The sequence below is a fragment of the Convolutriloba macropyga genome, unplaced genomic scaffold, assembly GCF_964194025.1.
Source record: "Convolutriloba macropyga unplaced genomic scaffold, txConMacr16.3 SCAFFOLD_793, whole genome shotgun sequence".
Taxonomy (NCBI): Eukaryota; Metazoa; Xenacoelomorpha; order Acoela; family Convolutidae; genus Convolutriloba; species Convolutriloba macropyga.
Genome location: NW_027451659.1, coordinates 13,550 through 37,500, shown reverse-complemented (window position 1 = coordinate 37,500; position 23,951 = coordinate 13,550). Strand labels below are relative to the sequence as shown.

The following is a 23,951-nucleotide window of genomic DNA, read 5'->3' as shown; positions in this document are numbered from 1 at the left end:
CTCCAACTGGCCTCGAGCTCTAATACTTGGGTATTTCTTATAACACATTCTCTTAATAATTCCTTTTGTTCATTGATTAAATTCCCTATCCACCCGGGATTGAGTCCTCGACCTAAGACAGGCATGGACCAGACGGACCTGGGTCGCGGCCAGGGGCGTCCGGTGCGACCGAACTCATAGTCTGGACAAATTTTTGGTCGCACTGCTAAATCTGGCTCATACCAGAATTGGGTCTGTTCTTTTGATAACTTTAGCTGTAAAGCTAGTTTGTTCCGCACATTTACCATGCTTGCCTAAGAAGTTTTCAACACAATGAGTAAGTTTGCTACTTAATTGGCCTACTTTCGATACATAAATTGCAGACACTCTTGAACATTTTTCCAGAACTTTATCCACGCTTTCCTAATATAATTTTAACACATTGATAAATTTGAGAAATTTCAACGCCTTTTTATAACCTTACGTTTTCCACACACTTTTTAGTCAGAGTTTGCACGTTACTTTCATGGTTTCCACTATATCCTGACATATTTTCCGAGCCTAGAGCCTAAATATTTTCCTAAAATGACTTCTAAATTAAACATTTTTCTCAGATAATTTGCCCAGCACATTTCTTTTATAATTTATTCATGTTATTGATATAATCTGCACACTTTCTTGACATTTGTTGCATTTTGTATGTTGAATTTTCTTAGCACATTTTTAGCATTCTCAGCACTTACCTTAGAGGTTTTTGCCGTTTACAATAAAAAATGCTCAACTTTTTGCAAGCGTGAAAGACATGTGTAAGAAATGAAGTGCACTGGTTTTGCTGAGTTTGAAAGTTTCGGGTTCGCGTAAGGAATGTGCTAAAGAATATGCCGAGTTTATGTAAAAACTAAGCGGAACGTACGCAAGGAATGTTGAAGGCGTTGAAACTCGCACTTTCTCTTAAGTATTGAAATTATGTAAGGTACACGCTGAAAAACATGCGTTTTTTTGAATTCTTGCAACAAATATATAAGAAAAGCAATGAATATTCTGAATTTTGAATTCTGATTTTATGTGAGGGTTTTATGAAAAAAAAACTGCAATAAACATTTGGCAAGTAGGCAATTAGGAACGGGACCTGTTAAAAGCACTGAATTAAATAAATACAGAAGTGCTGAATTTATTTAAGACTTGTGCATAAAGATATGCTTAACTTTTGCGAAAGATGCGTTAAAAGTAGCAGAATTTATTTTTGCGACACATTCAGCTGTTTTTTACACAGTATCCATTGACGCCTTTAACCGGGATTGGACACACCGAACATTTTCAGGCTTTCCCTCAACGCCTCTCTGCAATCCAAATCAAATGCAGTCTTGTCAAAACTGTTTGAACTAGGACGAGGAAAGCATTGAGAAGGTTTTTAAACGAAGAGCTTAATGTGAATTGGTTGTTTTTGCGACCTTTCGTGCGCAACTGTTGTTTGGAGTTTGAGATCCAAGTAATTTTTAGATTGTTTCTATGTGGAACTGAAATCTGGAGTTGTTGTAAATTAGTGTTACCAGGCCTTTACTATTTTTACTCAATGCCGAGATTTGCATATCTGCTTGAAAACCAAACTTATCGGACGGTGATAAACGAAAACAAAGTTTTGTTCTTCAAATTGTTGTTTCAGCGAGGATTTGTTATGTTTAAACCAGATACCAATTTCAAGTAGGGTCATGTTTGTTATGATGACCCCGAGACTGGCGCTGACACGGTCACCACAAGATATGATCTATGAAAAATAGATTCACAGACGAGACAGTTACTGGCTCAAATTATGCCCCTATTTTAGCCATGAATTGTTAGATGGATTTTTACGTGATGTAACTCATTTGCGTGATGTTTTAGAGATTCTTTTTACCTCATTCATAGACAATGTTTTCTAAAATAGTTCAAATAAATAAGAAGCTTCAAAGACTTTGATTTGGGTTCAACTTTTGCCCATAGCTAATTTGTGCGCTTCGAGGCATTTCCTGTCACCATCGATTATCAAATAATAACTTGAGTTAATTCTAGTAAGTTTAAAATTTTTATTTTATAATGATTCTCGGAAAAATTCGAAGAACTATATTCGTTTTTCAAAAACATTACAATCTGAAGTACTGGCCAATTTGTTTTAATTTGTCCTTGTAAAAATCTTGAGGCATGCATTGGATATTTATGTGGCTGTAATTTGTTTTAAGTTATTTTTTGTAGATAGGACGGCTCAGAACGCCTCTGATCTGCACGACTACCTGGATGGCGAGTACAAGTTGAGCTCGCAATCTGATTGGCTGTTCAACAACCTGGTGCACGATTCAATTGCAGCAGACGTTTCATCTGCCCCGGACAGCGTCAACTATGAAGTGCCTCTCACTGCATACGAATCGTTCTCAACGGTAAACGAAATATTTGCGTAATATTGTTCTGCTCAAGGCGAAATACACGCTACAGCAAAGGTTTCGTGAAATTAGACACATTTTTCTCACCAAAATAATTTTATTCAGTTCGATTTACTGTTATATTTACTCCTATGAAAAACCAAGAAAAATATTTATTTCAAAAGAAAGTTAATTATAGATTTTTTACCTAGTTGTTTTCTTGCAGCGGCCGAGGTTTTTTCTTTTTGCAAGCAATATACCGTTTAGAGCTCAAATATTTTGAAATTTTTCAATGTTTCTTTTTATCAAAAAGAAATGGGCAACTTAATTAAAAGAAAAATGTCTCGAGAGTTTTTTTCACCTTTTCAATAACTTTCTGCCTCTGTTTTTGCTATTTTTTAAACGATTAGACCGTTTTTCTTGCAAATATTGCAACATAGGTATTTTTCAGGTAGATCTTGCAAGACAAACATTTGGTCACGATTAGGGCTGTAATTATTAGAAAAATTGAGGAACTGCAACAGTGAGGACACTAATAGATCATCATAAAAACAGTGTGCAAATGCCCTTAGAAGAAAAAAATGTTTATGTAGAAATAAAGTTAAAACTCTATAGGTAGTTTAAAACCGTCGAATCGCCGTTCTGTTGAAAATATTTGCATAGCTGTTCATGAGCGAACTTGTGTAGATGCTTTTAAGTTAAATGCTCAGCCATGTCTACGTAAAGATTTCTAACTTTCTAAAAATGTGAATTCGCTTTCTAATTTCCATTGTAATATTAGTTATGGGTTTACTTTGCGGTTCCTACATATTGATTACACTCATTGTTTTCTTTTTCATAAAAAGTATTTGTCAACTCTTTCTAATAAGTTTTAAAAAAATTGCTTGCTACTGCCACTTCTCTTCATGAAAATTTCCTCATGTATTGAATCTTAGAATCTTGTTACTTTTTTTTAGATCTAATGTTGGATTAAATTGTTAATTCAATTAAGTCGAATTAAAAACAAATTTAATGTTATTGATAAACGTGGTTGACTTTACTGTCTAATTTTGAATACCTGCTCTATTTGGCGTTTTTTATATTAAGAAACTGGTTAATATTGGAATATGGATTTTTGCTGGGATATATTGTTGGGCGAGCTCGCAATGTAACTTGTAAATTACATCACAGAACTGGACACCTATCTCACACCAGAACCATTTTTTTGTATATTTGTAAATAGTGAGCCTACTATGAGTAAATTGTTCCTAAAAACTTGAAAGATATCACGTTTTTCAAAAGCTGTTTTGCAATCGAAAAAAAATCAATTGTCTTAAAAAAAACGTGATTTTAGAAATAACAATTAGGCAAAAAAATAGAGAGGTCAAAGTTAGAAAACATTTTTTATGTTTTTTTTTTAAAAAAAAATTAAATTCAAAAACATTAAAACATTTAGCTATCGGCTTGAAACATTAAATAGGTTCAGTTATAAGTCCATAGGAAATACTTGAGACCTTTCGTTATCCAGATTATGTCTTACGACAAATAAAAAAGCGAAAACTAATAACAAAACTAAAAAAACTTGCTAGAAATCAGTGTCCAATTCGACAAAAAATAGTAAACCATTAACTGATCAATTATTAAATATGGTTAAGTGAATCTTTGTGGAAGACATGTTGGACTTTTATCATTGTGCTATTGTGAGAAGACACTACAAATTAAGCTCAAACATGTGCAACTCTTCCAAAATAAAAAAACTGATGTAAAAGCCAGCAGAACCAAAGCCAGAACACATTTAATTTAAACATAATACTGTTACTTTTATTTAAACGTAAAAAATTTTATACCAGAAAAGTGACGAGACTAAGCTACACAGGGACAGAAATAAGATTAATAGGTTGCAAAGTTCAAAGAAGCACTGATATTTTTAGAGCAAATTTATTTTATAAGTCAAGAAGTGACTGCAATCTTTACAGAGATTCATTGATACTCAATAGGAAGCAATTGAGATTTAGGACTGTCCAGTTTATATCATATAACACTAAAAGATCAACAATTATATGCAAAAATCAAAACATATCAAGTAAGTTTTGCTGGAAAATGATAACGCAGCAGATAGAACCATAATTTCTTCACTAAGAAGGTTACATTTGCTGAATCGTCCTTTTCTCCAATGCAACTTTTATGTATTTCACCAACAATTTATGTATTTATGTCAAAAGAGGACCTCAAAATGGGCAAATGTCCAAAAACCAAACGAATTATGAAAATTTAAATCCAAAAAACCATTTATTAAAATATAAGAACCCAATCTCTACTAAACTGCAAATCACTAACAAGAACATTAAAATCCTTCAACTGAGACTAAGCTGAAATATTACCTAAAAAGGAAATATATAAGAAGGCACTGTATAAGAAAACAAAAAATGAAAAACAAATCGCCAAAGTCTCATAAGTAAACTGTTTTTGTTTAAGAGCAAATTTCTTGAAAATGCAAAATCAATAAGCTTTCAACTAAAGATATTTTTAGGCTAAATTGTAGCTTCACTCAACGGCAATAAATTCTGTCACTGGTGAGAACAAATAATATAACGACAAAAGAAATACTAATAAAGAAAAACTAAACTTGGAAAACAAACACTCAAAAACAGTGTTGAAGACCCAAAAACAGTGCGCTTTTAAATAAAAATCTGAAATATAATAAACGTTATTTTTTTTTCATTTGAGTAGGATCTTTCATTAATTCAATAAAATTTTTATTTCATCCCGTTATAATAACATTCCGATAATTCAGATAAAATACACAAAAAATGCGAAAAAACAGCACCTTTAACATTTCGAATGTTTTTTCTGTATAAGGACACGCGATTAGACTCAATCAAGTTTTAATAATGCTGCCAAATCTTAACCAACGGAAATAATTGCAACTGATAGTAAAAAATGTATTTTGACAAGAAAGTCGATTAATCAAAACAGTTTCATTAGAAAGAACTTAATTCAAGAAACTCCTCATAGGAATTGGCACTAAAACTAAACTTCTTTGGAGCTCGTGAAGATTTTGTTATCAGTTTTTAGCCGTGCCTGTCAAGCAAAATCTAAAGAAAATTATGCTGTAGAAGGTTTTAATTTTAAAGAAAATTAAGCAGTTCTTTTTTGATGAAAGCAAGCTGAATTTGGAAAAATTTAGCCTAATTGTTATCCATTTTTTGAATGAAAAACTTCAACAGCACTGCTTGTCCTTTGATAAAAGAGACTTAGACTGTACAAAATTCATCGGAAAATCTTTTTATTAGGGGCTTTTTTTTTAAACTTATGTCCTTTAACTAATCTAAAATACACTTAAGTTTTAAGGCGCAAGAGTCATTTTATTGAAAAAGATAAGTCACGAATGATCACAATTGAATTATTCAATTGACCGATATCTTTGGATAGAGCGAGAATTATGGCAAGCGTGCAAAATGCTCTCAGTCGGAGGTAGAAGAAATTGAGAACATTCGACTTTTTCCGCGTTCTGTGTTAAAAAAATATAAAACGACAAAAGATTGATTGAACAAATAAACAAAACAAGAGACCTCCTTAACTAAATTCTGCAGAATTGAAGTGATCTATAGCCTGAAAATTATCATTTGTACAGCAAGATCATCTTGAGACCACTCTAAAAGCCCACAGTCTACAAAGCTCATGTCCCAATGAGCAAAATTTAAGATAAAGAGAATGTGTTTAATACGGGATTTACTGTTTCAATAAAAACTACGGACAAAAACATCGTTGTCCATTAAAACGCATCATGACAACGTTTAAACATTACAACAAACTTTGAAAAACAGCGTTGTCAAACTAAAGAAACCTCGTCGATACAGATCAATACTCCGAACCACGATTATCATGAGAAGTTTGTGGTCATAATAAAACTGTTTTGCAGTTCTGATGGCTGCAAAAGAGTAAAAAAAACTACAAATTAAGACAAGATTCACAAATCAATTTAAACACCTCAAAAAGAATCGGTGTGTCACCCAAAGCATGGTTAATGATAAGTAGAGACAATGTTTTTAGTAAAAGAAGACTGAAAAAAATTGTTGATCTTGGATCTGAGGAACAAGAACTCAGAAAGTATGAAAACAAAAAAACATGCATGGCCAAAAAAAATTATCTCAATTCTTGAAAATATCATTAAAGTCATGACAACGACCGCTAAGAATTCCAGCAACTAATTAAAATCACCTATTCATCTTTAGCAAACGATGAAATTGGTCATTTTTGAGATTAAGGGATGAAACAGATAAATTAAAAAAATTAGCAAAAATCAGCAGTTCATTAAATGATTTCCGGAAACAAAAGTTATATAAAGCATAGAAAGCACTAGCTATGAAATGAAACAAAAAAATCGGATAATATAGGCATCCTTACCTGGATACGAGGCTTGTAATTGACAAAACTAGGCAACTAGACAAAAATTTGAACAATAAGAACCCCATAAACTCAAAAATTCGAGAATATTTCTTCAAAATAATTAGATTCAAAGTCTTAGAAAATATTAGCTTTGAATTGAAACAATTAAATCGCTTAAACTTATCGATTACCAGCGTATGGGAACTGTTTTTAGTCCGACCAAAAGATAAGACAAAAAAAGTACAACAGAAACTCGCAAACTTCCAAAATTCAAAAAAAAATTGAAGAGTCAAAGTCACGAAAACAAATAGCAAACAACACAGATCATTAATCAGAAGTATGTCGCCTCATTAGCAACCAATGAGACTTGTCGTTATCCATGCAAAATAATCAGACTACAGAAAAAACAATGAGCAGCAACAAAAATAAAAAACACTACTATTTTATGACAACAAATAGTGTCGAAGTATCAAAGAGCATTCACTGAACTTTAATAAATTCAAGCAGTTGCAGATAGGTGGGCTTAGAACACATATGTATCATTTTAGAAGCAATTAACAAAAGAATGGCTGAAAACAAAAGTCAAATTGCCTCAATTTAACAAAAATTTGCTTTCAGAAGCCCAAAAATTGTTCAAGTAAATTTTTCTGGCTCTTCTTTGATGGTACTTAGAAACAAATTTTAACTGAGACCTGCTCGTTTTCACGCTCGACTTATTTCTCCAGCACAATTAAAATCATCACTCTAATTTGACTTCTCACTGATATGACAAATTCAAAACAATTGTAAACAGTTCTAAAAAAATCGCACACCATAAACAGTTCAAATAATTTGAACTGTTAACAACCCACGAGCACCGGAAAACAACTGCTCTCACTTTACAGCTTTGCAGCTATAAACGAAAAATTTTCTGTCACCAACTTAATTATATCTTTAACCAAAACTGTCGAAAATTTCAGCCAAAAAACGGAAATTGTGAACAACAGCAATTGTAATCAGCCAAATGTTCACAAAACTATCAAGCTCAAAAACATCGTGGAAAATAAGAAGTTCAAAAAATTCTATTTATTTCTATTTTCAAACCCTCTACGATGAATATATCAATCGGCGAAAACTCACCGAGCAAAACAAAACCGTTTGAGTTGATAGTTCACCCGTCCTTGGGGTCAGAACAAACAGTTTTTGTTTTCCTGAGTTTCAAATAATTTTATTCTCCAGCCAAGTTGCCCTTTCAACTAAAGATATTTTATGTTCCTCTTCGGTTGTTTCATTTGCAGTTGTTGTTTTAATCGTTTGCGTAGAGTGACGCTTTTGAACTGCTCAATTTCAATCCTTTTTTGTACCGACCCGTATGTGGGGGAAGGAACTATATACTCAAATGGGTTTTTTTGTTCAGAAAATTTTGGCCGATCGACATTTTCATCGTAGAGAGTTGAGACTGGTGTTGTTCGAAAGTCGAAATCTCGTACAATGTAGATTATGGAATTAAAAAGGTTTTTTTAATTTTCATATTTTACAGGGATTTATCGGGGTTTAAACTTTTGAGAAAAGATAGTGAATTCCGTTGTACTTTTTTCACATTTTCCGTAAATTTTGACCAATTTTTCGTTGAAACTCGTTGAAATTTTAAAAACAATGTGGATGGTTTTACAGTTAGGGATAGAAATGGCTCGCCAATTTGTTTTAATTGACCTTTATGGTTTTATTTTTGATAAATTTTTCGAATTTGAGATTTTTTTTAACTCAAAAAAGGCTCCTAATAAGCTTTTGTCTCCCCTTTCGTTTAAATTTGCAGAAAGTAGAGAATTAACATCTGCTGGCACCATCTTTCAAAACTCCTAAAAAACAGTTGTACCTTTGATTCCTATAGGAGTTTTCCGGAATTAAATATTGGCCGGTTTTTGAAAAATAAACCTAACAATTAAACAAAGTGTGGATTATTTGTTTCTGGTTTATTGAAATATTTCATTTAATAATTAATCTATTTTGAAAATATATGGACTAAATAATTGTTTTTATTGAGAAAAATTAGGGCTAGGGGTCAACTCATTACGGATTCTTACAATCAATAATTAATTGGAATATATTAGGGCGCGGTCTTTTTCAAAATTTTTTTGCAGTTTTGTTTTTTTTATGTTGATTACTGACATGAATTATTTCAAATAACGGCCCAATCAATGACTATCAATACTTTTAACAACAAATTAAAGCCATATGAAAATATAGTTTGTAGTTTGTCTTCAGAGAAAAGCTCATAGTTTTTATGGCTTTGAAAAAGGATTTTCGTAAATTTTAATTGAATTCCTTTTGTTTTGGGTTCACTTGTAATATTTTTTGCAAACCCATGACTACGTCTCATTTATTAAAGATTCCAATGGTTTCTTATGGACCTGCAGGTGAGCCTATACAAGGCGTTCAGTTATTATCTAATGCCTCTGATGACTTTGAATATATTTGTTTCAAGAGAATGTTAGCGAAGTTTTGAAATTTGTCAATTTTATTCTTCTTTCTGGCCACATGTAGCTTAGTCTCAACTTAAACAAGGTAAAATTAATTCCGAGGGGTGGAAAAAATACTCATAGGATTGGTTTTATTTTCAAGAAATGTTTCTTTTTGCTTTCTTACTACGAAATTTCTTGAAAGTTTTGTGAAATTTTGCATGTTTTCCTGTATTTGAGGTCAATTTTTATTCCCTTTTCAAATAATCTTATTAATTTTAGGTCCAATTGGCATTGGAAAAATGCGCAAAATAAACATTTTAAATAACTTCCCTGAATAGGTGATAATTTTAACGACTGCGATGCCGTTATCTCAAAACTTATTGGATTTGAGACTGTGCCTGTAATTTTGATTCTTTTCATTATCATACGGCATATCCCTGTCAATCACAAGCCCTAATTGCGTCTACGGACGCTTAAATTATTCTATTAACTGAGTTTGGATTAGAGATAAAAGTTTTAATGGCTTTTAATTAATTTTTTCAAAAAATTTTAATTCTTTTCCAAAATTTGCATATTTCGCTGTATCTGTTCTCTTTTCAATTTATCGCACTAAAAATAGTTACAACTGGCTTTGAAAAAATGAGCAAAAAGAACTTGTGCAAAGACTTCAGTGAATAGCCTTTAGTTTTAAAGGCTGCGCATCCGTGCTCACAAAATTTATTAGGAGTATTTTTTTTTGTTTTTTGCCTCTAAATGTCCATCGTCTTTGTTGTCGTTTGGTATTTTTATAACAATAAAAAGCTTTGCACGCTTTCACGATTCCTTAACTAGATCCATTTTTCGATTGCTATTTATAGTTAACGGTTTTGAGGACTTTCAGTTTTTTTCTTTAAAGAAATAGTTTTCGTTAATCCCATTTTTTGTTATCTTTGTCGTCAACAAGTAACTAAGTCTTATTATTGACACAAGTAAACATTTTTCTGTTGCTCTAAACATTATTTCTGCAGTGGGTTATGTTTTGACAGATGTCTATAGTGCTTAGAATTGTGTTTTCAAGAGAATTATGTGTTTTCGGTACTGGTGAGTTTTTGTGGTTCTTTTTGTTGTTTTTTCCACAAAGACGCTTTACCTAGAAGGCCCAAATAAAATCAAAAAGGAATAAAGCCAACCATTTGATCGCTTTCGTCTGTTTAAAGTTTTTAATGGTTTTTTAATTTTTTCAAGATATAATGGCTTCTACACTGTGGCTGCGATAATTGTTTGTAAAATTTTTGTAATTTATCTGTATTTGCTGTTTTTGTCGTCCTTTTGATTTGCCTGCTTTAATAATAAGCACAACTGGATTCCTGAGCAGTTTCAAATGGATCTGTTTTTTTATTACAATTCGAAACCTATTTTTTTTTGGAATTTTTGAAAATATTTCTTTAAAAAAATCAGTTGATTTTTGGGCTTTGTCACTTTTATATTATTTCTGTCATTTTTGTAGCTTGGTCTCTGTAACGAGAGGTCACATCCTCTTTCCAGTAAACCAGGATCCTACTTTTATTGTTGTTTTATTTTAAACCAATGGTTTCTTGGCTTTGGTACTACGCAATTTTATTTAAAAAAAATGACATTTGGATATTCGTTCATTCTGAGATTTCTATTTCCTTTCCAGATTATGACACTAATGGGTTGGCCCAATTGGTGCTGTTAGTTTTGCAGTAATCCAACAAATTACGGATAGCGACAATTCTCAATTGCTTCACGCATAAATTAGCCTACCTAGTGAGCTGAGTTGATACGAAGTGGTTTCAATCAATTTGAAATTGGGTGTTTTCAAAAATGAGAATGGTATTTTTGAACTTTTTCTTTTTCGCTCTCTATTGTCGGCCTGTCAACAGTTTGCAATTTTAAGAGGTTTTATATCTTATCCAATGAATGTTTAATGAAGATCAGGTTGATTTGTTTAGATCGGGTTTTACCGAATTCCTTCTTCATTTTGTTATTTTCTGTTTTTAAAATATTTTCATCGAGTTTTGGTCGGAAATAATGTTTGCTAGTATTTGCTTCTGGGTGTGTTTCGTCCAGTACTCTCATTGCTGGCAATTCTCATCGGCTCTTTATTCCAGCTTTATTTTTTCACTTAATTGTTTGCTGAAAGGTATGAGAGTTTTTGAACCATTTCTTCCTCTTCCTCATTTGGTAGACTAATTAATCAAAACGTGGATGGGCGGGGTCGGAACATCATGTGCTCACACACATTAACGAGCCTCCTTGTTTATAATTAAAATAAGAAAGTACCATTATATATTTTTTGTTTTTGAGTTTCACTAATCTTAATGTCTTCTCAGTTTTCAACAACTCTTTTCGTTCTTCTAAATAATTTTGTAGAACTTTTCGAGCTATAGAACTATTAGCTTTGATTTTTTTTTTCAAATTTTTATATCCACTGCATAAAAACCCTCTCTAGATATAGAAAAGTTCACATTGTTTTTGCCCCGATTGAGTTGTCTAGACAATCTGATAGACTCAACTGGTTTACTGACTGCTTTGATGGCTCCGCATTTCTATCTGAGAAAAAAATTGGAATTGGCTCGACTAATTGCAATACATTAACATATTAATTTTTGAAGAATCTTGCTAATTGATTGTAAAATTGAAATGGAGCTGTTTTTTGTGAGTATACCAATTTCAAATGAGTTAAAAAACGTTTTTTTTTGTTTGAATTCAATTTTAGCAGGCAAAAATTTTTAAGTATTGAAATATTGAACGTTAATTTTCTTCGCAGGCCTGCAATGGTGATGAAAACTGCATAGCTGATTCCCACTTCACTGGCGACGATGCAACTGTTGCGCAAGCATACGCAGCTGCAACTTTACTCAAGGTGCCTGGATCACAGTCTCAGGTATTCTCCGAACTCTACAGGGCATACAACACACCTGCTGATGAAGATCCTGAGGTTACAACCGATTCAGCTGCTGGATTGTCTATTTTCTGGCAGCTTACACCTGGATGCGTTCTTGTTGTCGTGTCTTGGTTCAAAGTTAACTGATGTCGTTTGAAAGGATTGAGCCTTAATATCTGTTATCCTTTATTTTTATCCTGTCAAGTTGCCTTTGATTGACCCCTTTAAAAATTCACTGCTTCATCAGCTTGCTCTTCATTTTCAATTTAGGTCATAAAGTTAAATTCAAGATCAAGAATTTTGCTTGCTAAAATTGTTTAGATATCTGTTTTGAAATGCTTATATGGTCATGACGTGAATTAATATGTGCAAAGTTAGTTTCAATACTGAACCTGAATTCGCTTAAGATATAAATTCCGTACTAACATCCCTGGGGACAAAACCCTTACAAGTACTCAAATTTAGTCATGGATCGATTATATATCAAACAAATTAAATGCGCCGAATTGCCATAGACAAAGAAGAGCGACAACTAATGTTGTTCATTCGCATAAAACACAATTTTATAATTGATTGATATCGATAGGAAAAGAATGTAGCTGGATAAACCCAGAATGAGCCGCGTTTGTTTTTGTATTTTAGCTCTAAAAACTAGATGTTTTGAGAACTGTCAAGCTACCCGGGCCGAGGATTTTGCCCAAAAATAACGGGGAAAAGAGTGTAAAGAGTGTAAAAATAATATTTTTACACCGTTAGTGCCCCCCTTATTAAGGGTGGAATTCCCTGTTAGAGTGTAATTTTAGCGGTGTAATTTTAAGATTTAACGGTGGAAAAAGAGTGGAATAACTTATTTTTACACTCTTTTGATTACACTGTTGAAACTTAAATTTACACTCTTTATTACACCGTTAAAACTTATTTTTACACTCTTTATTACACCGTTAAAACTTATTGTTACACTCTTTGTTACACCGTTAAAACTTATTGTTACACTCTTTTTTACACTCTTTTTCTATAATTTACACCCGTAAATTACACTTTAATATGTAATTCCACCCTTAATAAGGGGGGCACTAACGGTGTAAAAATATTATTTTTACACTCTTTACACTCTTTTCCCCGTTATTAAACCCGCCAGTTAGAAGGGCACTAACGGTGTAAAAATATTATTTTTACACTCTTTACACTCTTTTCCCCGTTATTTTTGGGCAAAATCCTCGGCCCTTAAACCGTCTCGAAAGCACGCGGTAGTCTGATCAGATGCACTAAATGAGTCTATAAATTTAGCTACAGTAGTGTCGGAAATATCTCAAATTGATTTTAAAAAATCAACTTATGAGATTTTTCCATTATGATTTGGGTGTGTTTCCCTCCTCCTTATCTCAACCGGGCTGGGGACCGGCTACGGCGGAGTTATGAACATTCAACTATAGGAGATTTTTGAGCAAAGCACTGGCCAAAAAACCAGGTCTAAACTCTATCTCCAAAGAAAATAAAAGCAAACAATAAATAAAACAATTATATAAACCATTATATAAAATTCAATAATTGCAATTTAAACGAAATAATAGCAAATTTCCGTATGAAAAACTAACTTTTTTTCTAGGAAGGTTAGGCGGACCATTCTTTTTGCATTACAACCTAAATAGTACTGGTAGTCTGGGATATCAATTTGGTTCGATTTGGACAACTCCTTGACCCGATGAAATTTCTATATTTTTGAAAATAGAATAAGCGAATAAGTCAAAATTTCCGTATGAAAAACTAACTTTTTTCCTAGGCAAGCTATAGCAGAAATTCTTTTTGTTTTACACTCTAGATACCTATGGGATTCTCCATACCGAGTTTGGTTTGATTTGGACAACTCCTCGACCCGACGAAATTGACCTATTTTTAAAATTATTTATTTGAAATAATAGCAAATTTCCGTATGAAAAACTAACTTTTTTTCTAGGAAAGTTAGGCGGACCATTCTTTTTGCATTACAACCTAAATAGTACTGGTAGTCTGGGATATCAATTTGGTTCACTTTGAACAACTCCTTGACCCGATGAAAAAGACCTATTTTTAAAATTATTTATTTGAAATAATAGCAAATTTCCGTATGAAAAACTAATTTTTTTTTCTAGGAAAGTTAGGCGAACCATTCTTTTTTCATAACAACCTAAATAGTACTGGTAGTCTGGGATATCAATTTGGTTGGATTTGGACAACTCCTTGACCCGACGAAATAGACCTATTTTTAAAATTCAATAATTGCAATTTAAACGAAATAATAGCAAATTTCCGTATGAAAAACTAACTTTTTTCTAGGAAGGTTAGGCGGACCATTCTTTTTGCATTACAACCTAAATATTACTGGTAGTCTGGGATATCAATTTGGTTCACTTTGAACAACTCCTTGACCCGATGAAAAAGACCTATTTTTAAAATTATTTATTTGAAATAATAGCAAATTTCCGTATGAAAAACTAATTTTTTTTCTAGGAAAGTTAGGCGAACCATTCTTTTTGCATAACAACCTAAATATTACTGGTAGTCTGGGATATCAATTTGGTTCACTTTGAACAACTCCTTGACCCGATGAAAAAGACCTATTTTTAAAATTATTTATTTGAAATAATAGCAAATTTCCGTATGAAAAACTAACTTTTTTTCTAGGAAGGTTAGGCGGACCATTCTTTTTGCATTACAACCTAAATAGTACTGGTAGTCTGAGATATCAATTTGGGTCACTTTGAACAACTCCTTGATCCGATGAAAAAGACCTATTTTTAAAATTATTTATTTGAAATAATAGCAAATTTCCGTATGAAAAACTAATTTTTTCTAGGAAAGTTAGGCGAACCATTCTTTTTGCATAACAACCTAAATAGTACTGGTAGTCTGGAATATCAATTTGGTTCGATTTGGACAACTCCTTGACCCGACGAAATAGACCTATTTTTAAAATTCAATAATTGCAATTTAAACGAAATAATAGCAAATTTCCGTATGAAAAACTAACTTTTTTCTAGGAAGGTTAGGCGGACCATTCTTTTTGCATTACAACCTAAATATTACTGGTAGTCTGGGATATCAATTTGGTTCACTTTGAACAACTCCTTGAACCGATGAAAAAGACCTATTTTTAAAATTATTTATTTGAAATAATAGCAAATTTCCGTATGAAAAACTAACTTTTTTCTAGGAAGGTTAGGCGGACCATTCTTTTTGCATTACAACCTAAATATTACTGGTAGTCTGGGATATCAATTTGGTTCACTTTGAACAACTCCTTGACCCGATGAAAAAGAACTATTTTTAAAATTATTTATTTGAAATAATAGCAAATTTCCGTATGAAAAATTAACTTTTTTTCTAGGAAGGTTAGGCGGACCATTCTTTTTGCATTACAACCTAAATAGTACTGGTAGTCTGGGATATCAATTTGGTTCACTTTGAACAACTCCTTGACCCGATGAAAAAGACCTATTTTTAAAATTATTTATTCGAAATAATAGCAAATTTCCGTATGAAAACCCAACTTTTTTTCTAGGCAAACTATAGCAGAAATTCTTTTTGTTTTACACTCTAGGTACCTATGGGATTCTCCATACCGAGTTTGGTTTGATTTGGACAACTCCTCGACCCGACGAAATTGACCTATTTTTAAAATTATTTATTTGAAATAATAGCAAATTTCCGTATGAAAAACTAACTTTTTTTCTAGGAAAGTTGGGCGGACCATTCTTTTTGCATTACAATTTAAATAGCACTGGTAGTCTGGGATATCAAATTGGTTCACTTTGAACAACTCCTTAACCCGATGAAATTTCTATATTTTTGAAAATAGAATAAGCGAATAAGTCAAAATTTCCGTATGAAAAACTAACTTTTTTCCTAGGCAAGCTATAGCAAAATTTCTTTTTGTTTTAGACTCTATATATACAGGGAATACTCCATACCAAAATTGGTTCGGTTTGGACAACTCCTTGACCCGACGAAATAGACCTATTTTTAAAATAATACTCGCAAAATAATTCGAAATAATAGCAAATTTCCGTATGAAAACCCAACTTTTTTTCTAGGCAAGCTATAGCAGAAATTCTTTTTGTTTTACACTCTAGGTACCTATGGGATTCTCCATACCGAGTTTAAATCGATTTGAACAACTCCTTGACCCGATGAAATTTCTATATTTTTGAAAATAGAATAAGCGAATAAGTCAAAATTTCTGTATGAAAAACTAACTTTTTTCTAGGCAAGCTATAGCAGAAATTCTTTTTGTTTTACACTCTAGATACCTATGGGATTCTCCATACCGAGTTTGGTTTGATTTGGACAACTCCTCGACCCGACGAAATTGACCTATTTTTAAAATTATTTATTTGAAATAATAGCAAATTTCCGTATGAAAAACTAACTTTTTTTCTAGGAAAGTTAGGCGGACCGTTCTTTTTGCATAACAACGTAAATATTACTGGTAGTCTGGGATATCAATTTGGTTCACTTTGAACAACTCCTTGACCCGATGAAATTTCTATATTTTTGAAAATAGAATAAGCGAATAAGTCAAAATTTCCGTATGAAAAACTAACTTTTTTCTAGGCAAGCTATAGCAGAAATTCTTTTTGTTTTACACTCTAGATACCTATGGGATTCTCCATACCGAGTTTGGTTTGATTTGTACAACTCCTCGACCCGACGAAATTGACCTATTTTTAAAATTATTTATTTGAAATAATAGCAAATTTCCGTATGAAAAACTAACTTTTTTCTAGGAAAGTTAGGCGGACCGTTCTTTTTGCATAACAACCTAAAAAGTACTGGTAGTCTGGGATATCAATTTGGTTCACTTTGAACAACTCCTTGACCCGATGAAATTTCTATATTTTTGAAAATAGAATAAGCGAATAAGTCAAAATTTCCGTATGAAAAACTAACTTTTTTCCTAGGCAAGCTATAGCAAAATTTCTTTTTGTTTCAGACTCTATATATACAGGGGATACTCCATACCAAAATTGGTTCGATTTGGACAACTCCTTGACCCGACGAAATAGAACTATTTTTAAAATTCAATAATTGCAATTTAAACGAAATAATAGCAAATTTCCGTATGAAAAACTAACTTTTTTTCTAGGAAGGTTAGGCGGACCATTCTTTTTGCATTACAACCTAAATATTACTGGTAGTCTGGGATATCAATTTGGTTCACTTTGAACAACTCCTTGACCCGATGAAATTTCTATATTTTTGAAAATAGAATAAGCGAATAAGTCAAAATTTCCGTATGAAAAACTAACTTTTTTCCTAGGCAAGCTATAGCAAAATTTCTTTTTTTTTTAGACTCTATATCTACAGGGGATACTCCATACCAAAATTGGTTCGATTTGGACAACTCCTTGACCCGACGAAATAGACCTATTTTTAAAATTCAATAATTGCAATTTAAACGAAATAATAGCAAATTTCCGTATGAAAAACTAACTTTTTTTTAGGAAGGTTAGGCGGACCATTCTTTTTGCATTACAACCTAAATATTACTGGTAGTCTTGGATATCAATTTGGTTCACTTTGAACAACTCCTTGACCCGATGAAATTTCTATATTTTTGAAAATAGAATAAGCGAATAAGTCAAAATTTCCGTATGAAAAACTAACTTTTTTTCTAGGCAAGCTAAAGCAGAAATTCTTTTTGTTTTACACTCTAGATACCTATGGGATTCTCCATACCGAGTTTGGTTTGATTTGGACAACTCCTCGACCCGACGAAATTGACCTATTTTTAAAATTATTTATTTGAAATAATAGCAAATTTCCGTATGAAAAACTAACTTTTTTTCTAGGAAAGTTAGGCGGACCGTTCTTTTTGCATAACAACCTAAAAAGTACTGGTAGTCTGGGATATCAATTTGGTTCACTTTGAACAACTCCTTGACCCGATGAAATTTCTATATTTTTGAAAATAGAATAAGCGAATAAGTCAAAATTTCCGTATGAAAAACTAACTTTTTTCCTAGGCAAGCTATAGCAAAATTTCTTTTTGTTTTAGACTCTATATATACAGGGGATACTCCATACCAAAATTGGTTCGATTTGGACAACTCCTTGACCCGACGAAATAGACCTATTTTTAAAATTCAATAATTGCAATTTAAACGAAATAATAGCAAATTTCCGTATGAAAAACTAACTTTTTTTCTAGGCAAGCTATAGCAGAAATTCTTTTTGGTTTACACTCTAGATACCTATGGGATTCTCCATACCGAGTTTGGTTTGATTTGGACAACTCCTCGACCCGACGAAATTGACCTATTTTTAAAATTATTTATTTGAAATAATAGCAAATTTCCGTATGAAAAACTAACTTTTTTTCTAGGAAAGTTAGGCGGACCGTTCTTTTTGCATAACAACCTAAAAAATACTGGTAGTCTGGGATATCAATTTGGTTCACTTTGAACAACTCCTTGACCCGATGAAATTTCTATATTTTTGAAAATAGAATAAGCGAATAAGTCAAAATTTCCGTATGAAAAACTAACTTTTTTTCTAGGCAAGCTATAGCAGAAATTCTTTTTGTTTTACACTCTAGATACCTATGGGATTCTCCATACCGAGTTTGGTTTGATTTGGACAACTCCTCGACCCGACGAAATTGACCTATTTTTAAAATTATTTATTTGAAATAATAGCAAATTTCCGTATGAAAAACTAACTTTTTTTCTAGGAAAGTTAGGCGGACCGTTCTTTTTGCATAACAACCTAAAAAGTACTGGTAGTCTGGGATATCAATTTGGTTCACTTTGAACAACTCCTTGACCCGATGAAATTTCTATATTTTTGAAAATAGAATAAGCGAATAAGTCAAAATTTCCGTATGAAAAACTAACTTTTTTCCTAGGCAAGCTATAGCAGAAATTCTTTTTGTTTTACACTCTAGATACCTATGGGATTCTCCATACCGAGTTTGGTTTGATTTGGACAACTCCTCGACCCGACGAAATTGACCTATTTTTAAAATTATTTATTTGAAATAATAGCAAATTTCCGTATGAAAAACTAACTTTTTTCTAGGAAAGTTAGGCGGACCATTCTTTTTGCATAACAACCTAAAAAGTACTGGTAGTCTGGGATATCAATTTGGTTCACTTTGAACAACTCCTTGACCCGATGAAATTTCTAAATTTTTGAAAATAGAATAAGCGAATAAGTCAAAATTTCCGTATGAAAAACTGACTTTTTTCCTAGGCAAGCTATAGCAGAAATTCTTTTTGTTTTACACTCTAGATACCTATGGGATTCTCCATACCGAGTTTAGTTTGATTTGGACAACTCCTCGACCCGACGAAATTGACCTATTTTTAAAATTATTTATTTGAAATAATAGCAAATTTCCGTATGAAAAACTAACTTTTTTTCTAGGAAAGTTAGGCGGACCATTCTTTTTGCATAACAACCTAAAAAGTACTGGTAGTCTGGGATATCAATTTGGTTCACTTTGAACAACTCCTTGACCCGATGAAATTTCTATATTTTTGAAAATAGAATAAGCGAATAAGTCAAAATTTCCGTATGAAAAACTAACTTTTTTCCTAGGCAAGCTATAGCAGAAATTCTTTTTGTTTTACACTCTAAATACCTATGGGATTCTCCATACCAAGTTTGGTTCGATTTGGACAATTCCTTGACCCGATAAAAATGACCTATTTTTAAAAATTATTTAAAATTAATTATTCGAATTAATCGGAAATTTACGTATGAAGCAATATATATCAAGCAATATGAACATATTTGATTTATGAAAATAAGATTGAAGCAATATTATATTGAATCAATATAAAAATTTTCGGAAAAAGTCTCTATAGTTGAATTTATAATCAACTTTTCGAATTCTTTCCAGTATGCTCTGTTCATGCTACCCTCCTCCTTTTTCATTCCGGACTTGGGACCGGCAGTGGTGGAGTTACAAAAAGATTTAGGAGAATTGAGCACAGCACCAGGTACACAACCAGGCTCAAGGAACTCTCTCCAAATATAAACAAACAAACAGATATTTCTTTTGTTTGAAGGTTATAGGAGAGATAAGCATAGCACTAGATACAAAACCAAGCTCCAAAACTCTCCAAATCTAAACAAATAGATACTATTTTTTTGTTTAGAGGTTATAAGAGAAATGAGGAGAGCACTAGATACAAATCAGGGCTCAAAGAGCACTCTCCAAACCTAACATAAAATTATCTATTATCTAATTAATTTTCGAAGCGTTCAGAAACACCCGCTAAAGTCCCGGAATTTCAAATTTAAAGATTTAAATCCGCGGTCGAAGCGGGCAGAAACACCCACTAACGTTTATTGCGTACTTCAACATTATTAAAATTTTTAAGTAATATTAAAATTAACTTAAACAAGTAACAAAGTTAAAAGCAGAACTAGTAATAAAAATTCGAAGCGGACAGAAACACCCGCTAACGTCCCGGAATTTCAAATTTAAAGTTTTAAATCCGCGGTCGAAGCGGGCAGAAACACCCGCTAACGTTTATTGCGTATTTCAACATTATTAAAGTTTTGAATGTATGTATGTATTTAAGTAAGTACGAAATTAAATTTGTATGTATGAAAAACTATCAAGTAAACTTTGAATTTATGATCACAACACGAAAACCGAGCTTCAGAAAACGGCAAACTCATCAACTAAACAATATAATATCAAATGATTTAAACAGGCAAAACTCGACTAAACTATCAGAACAAGTAGAAATTAAATTTTAAGAACTAAACGGTCCTTCAAATCTAATCGTGCTCGAAATGTTTTAGCACGTTGATAAAGTAAAGATCGCCCAGGAAGAAAAACTTGATAAGCTTATTTTGAACTGAATCCACTCTCAGAAGCTGAATGTCAGGCAATTCTGTAACACGATATGCAAGAGGCTCAAGGACACCTGATTCCTTTTCAAATTCTGTCGACCTGAGATCAATAACGACTGTTTCAATTATCTCGTACAGCTGTACTAAACAGAAGATCGCTGAACTTCGATCTACGAACACTAGAATCTGACCCACCTTAAACTCACCATCCTCACGAATTGCGACAAAACTGTTAGCGTTTGATCTCGTATAACTCTGGCTGTCAAGATGGAACAGCCCTCGAAATCTGCCGAATAAACGAGCTTCTGGAAACTTAGCTTGGGTCTCATTGAAAACGTTATTCCTTTCTACGCACAAGTCCTCTTTGAAATCGCTAGGTTTGTTTTTCAGTTTTTTAATAAAACATGTCAGATTGTCTTCTTTCGTTTCAAAGCTGCCAAGTTGTCGATTACGAATATAGCGACTGACAATCAGACTGCAAGTATTTACCGTTCCAGTCAGAGTTCTTATAAGGTGGTTGTTTGCGTTCTCAAACATCGTAGCCGAAGTAGTCCACAATGGCCCAAAGGTGGCGCACTGCCATGCTAGATGTCTTAATAAATGATAATTGATAGAATCAAATTTTTTAAGCGGATAGCGAAACGACATGTTATAGCAAAAGGCTTCTAAAATATGTCCGCATAGGCTTGCTTGTGATACACTCTCGTACATGGATCGTAGTGAAAATGCTAGGTAATCAAGATTTTGAATGTTAGTCTCATGGGCGACAGAACTTTCGAAAAACTTACGAAAAACTATGGGTGAAAAATAAAGAAGAAAAGTTTTCAATTCATTTGCTTTGAAATGATCAAGTGAGCGCAGTGATCTGATCGACCGCTTGAACTCGCTTGGTAAACGTACTTTTTCAGTTGCATTGTCAATTTCGGCTATTTCAATCGAGCTGAGTTGTTCAGCGAAAAATTTGATGACATCGTGAGCAACACCCTTAAGGCATTGGTGCATGGTGTCTATAGGGCAGGTCAATGGCAGGTTCGGAACAATGTCGAAAATTTTCGAGCGTCCTTTGACACCCAAGGTGTCAACTTCTGGATCCTTCTCTTTTCTTCCCTTTCTTTCGTCAACGACTCCGCTCTCAAATAGTCTAACCAAGTGCTCATGCTCTGCAGGATTCCTCATTGTGAAGGTGCGATCATTCGGGTACGAATGACTACCTGGAAATCTCTGAATTCCCCTCATAGTACAAAGCCCACAGCCATAATAACCGTTGAATTTTTTCATTTTTAGAACATCATGTTTGCAGACGAGGTCGACAATCAAGAAAATTGTAGTGAAGCGGATTTGGTACGAACGTTCATTGTATTTAATATTCTCTACTTTTGAAATCTCAGAAGCATAGTGATCAAAAATGGGATCCCACGAAATTTCTCCTTTGCCGTACCACAAAGAACAGAGAAAAATATTATCGAATGATGATCTGAGTTTTGGTGGCAGGTCAGCTAAAGCAACCCAGAGAGGGTAAGCGGAGCAATCACTAGATTCTCGAACCTGAACTCCGTCAACGTTAATTATAAGTTTCAAATGGATTGTACCTTCCTCAAAAAGACTCGAGAGTTTTAGATCTGTTTTTGTTTCTGGGTCTGCGTATTTCACTATTTCATTAATGTACTTTTGAACATTCTGCACCAATTTGTCGAAAAAATTTAGATAAATAACTTCCCCATTGCCATTGTTCTCTCTGTGGTTTATGTATTGCTCTGTCAGTTTCCTTGTCTCTTGTTTCAAAAAATTTGGAGCAGGTAAACGGTCATTTGGATGAATAATCTTTTGAAATTTTAAAAGGTCATACAGCGCTTCGTCGGGTAAACAATAACGGGCAGAAATTGCAAATAAACCAAGTGCAGCATTATGGACAGTGACGTTTGAATTACACAATAGAGGCTGAGAAGAAAATTGAAAGCCATCTTTGCTATGGTCGTAACAGTCTTTTTCCGTGTCGACTACGTCTTCACTGTCGTGGTCTGAGATGATATCTAGCCGATTCGATGACGATTCACCTATAGAAGCAACTTCACAAGATGGATCGGATATTATGTCATCAGCAGAAACAGGCATACTCCCATGGGTACTATTCTCCTAAGTTTCAACATCTGAGGAACGCACAGAATCAACTTGGTGTATGTACGTTTGAATGTGTCTACTTGAACTGTCCACCAACCTTCTTTTCACGCGCCTCTTCCGTTGATTCTTGAATTTTCTTTTTATGGCACTTCCAAAATCGGTAGGCGTACCAACACTCGATTGACTTGCTCCATAATTTGAACCGAAACTTTCTCCGGAATGAAAAATTTCACTTGAATTTCCTGAAGCATGTAAAGATTGGGTCGAAATATCACCCAGGCTTTGTTCTCGGGGTGTCGTGGGTGGCAAGATTTCATTATATGATTCATGCTTCTCTTTGTGCGGACATCTACATTTCAATCGGCCATCTTTAAAATAGTTGTTACCGTAGCTCACTGTGATTTCTTCTCCAACTTCTATAGACTTGATAACTTGGAGAAAAATGCATCTATTGTGGGGGACGAAAGAGCTTGTGTATCCCATAAAAAATTTGGTGTTCGGGGAGCAGGAGTGGTTGGCAAAACGAATTGGACCCAATAGCACTAGTTCATCCCTTTCCAACTCACCGCGCATGACTGACAAATCAGACATTTCGTTTTGTAATTCCTGAGGAACACTTTCAATAGGCCCAACGGGAAAAGGTCTTAGGGGTTCCAGCGAAGGCTTCAAGGTCTTTTCTGTATGATTGAAGAGGCCAAAGCCCCCGAAACTGTCTGGCAAGATTTTGAAACCCCTCTCAATAGAGGCCTCATAGAGTTCTTTTAAAGACGAGTATGCTTTAAAAAGTCGTCTGTCTGCTTTCAAACGTTTCTCATACTCTTCAAAACTGATCAACGGAAGCATTGTTTGAGGAACTACATCGAATTTGCTTAAGATTTGACGCACTACTTGTCCGTCCACAATTACCAATTCTTCGCA

At 33.3% G+C, this 23,951-nt stretch overlaps 1 protein-coding gene across 1 annotated transcript in view; it reads left to right on the top strand.

Annotated features, from left to right (window-relative positions):
- The window catches only part of LOC142356881 (uncharacterized), a 50,940-nt gene extending 38,621 nt beyond the window's left edge, over positions 1-12,319 (top strand). The window contains exons 5-6 of the mRNA XM_075408647.1: positions 2,209-2,390; positions 11,952-12,319. Of these exons, the coding sequence (XP_075264762.1) occupies positions 2,209-2,390; positions 11,952-12,215 (446 nt within the window). The 3' untranslated portion in view covers positions 12,216-12,319. The remainder of the gene's footprint in view (positions 1-2,208; positions 2,391-11,951) is intronic.
- The last annotated feature ends 11,632 nt before the right edge of the window (positions 12,320-23,951 follow it).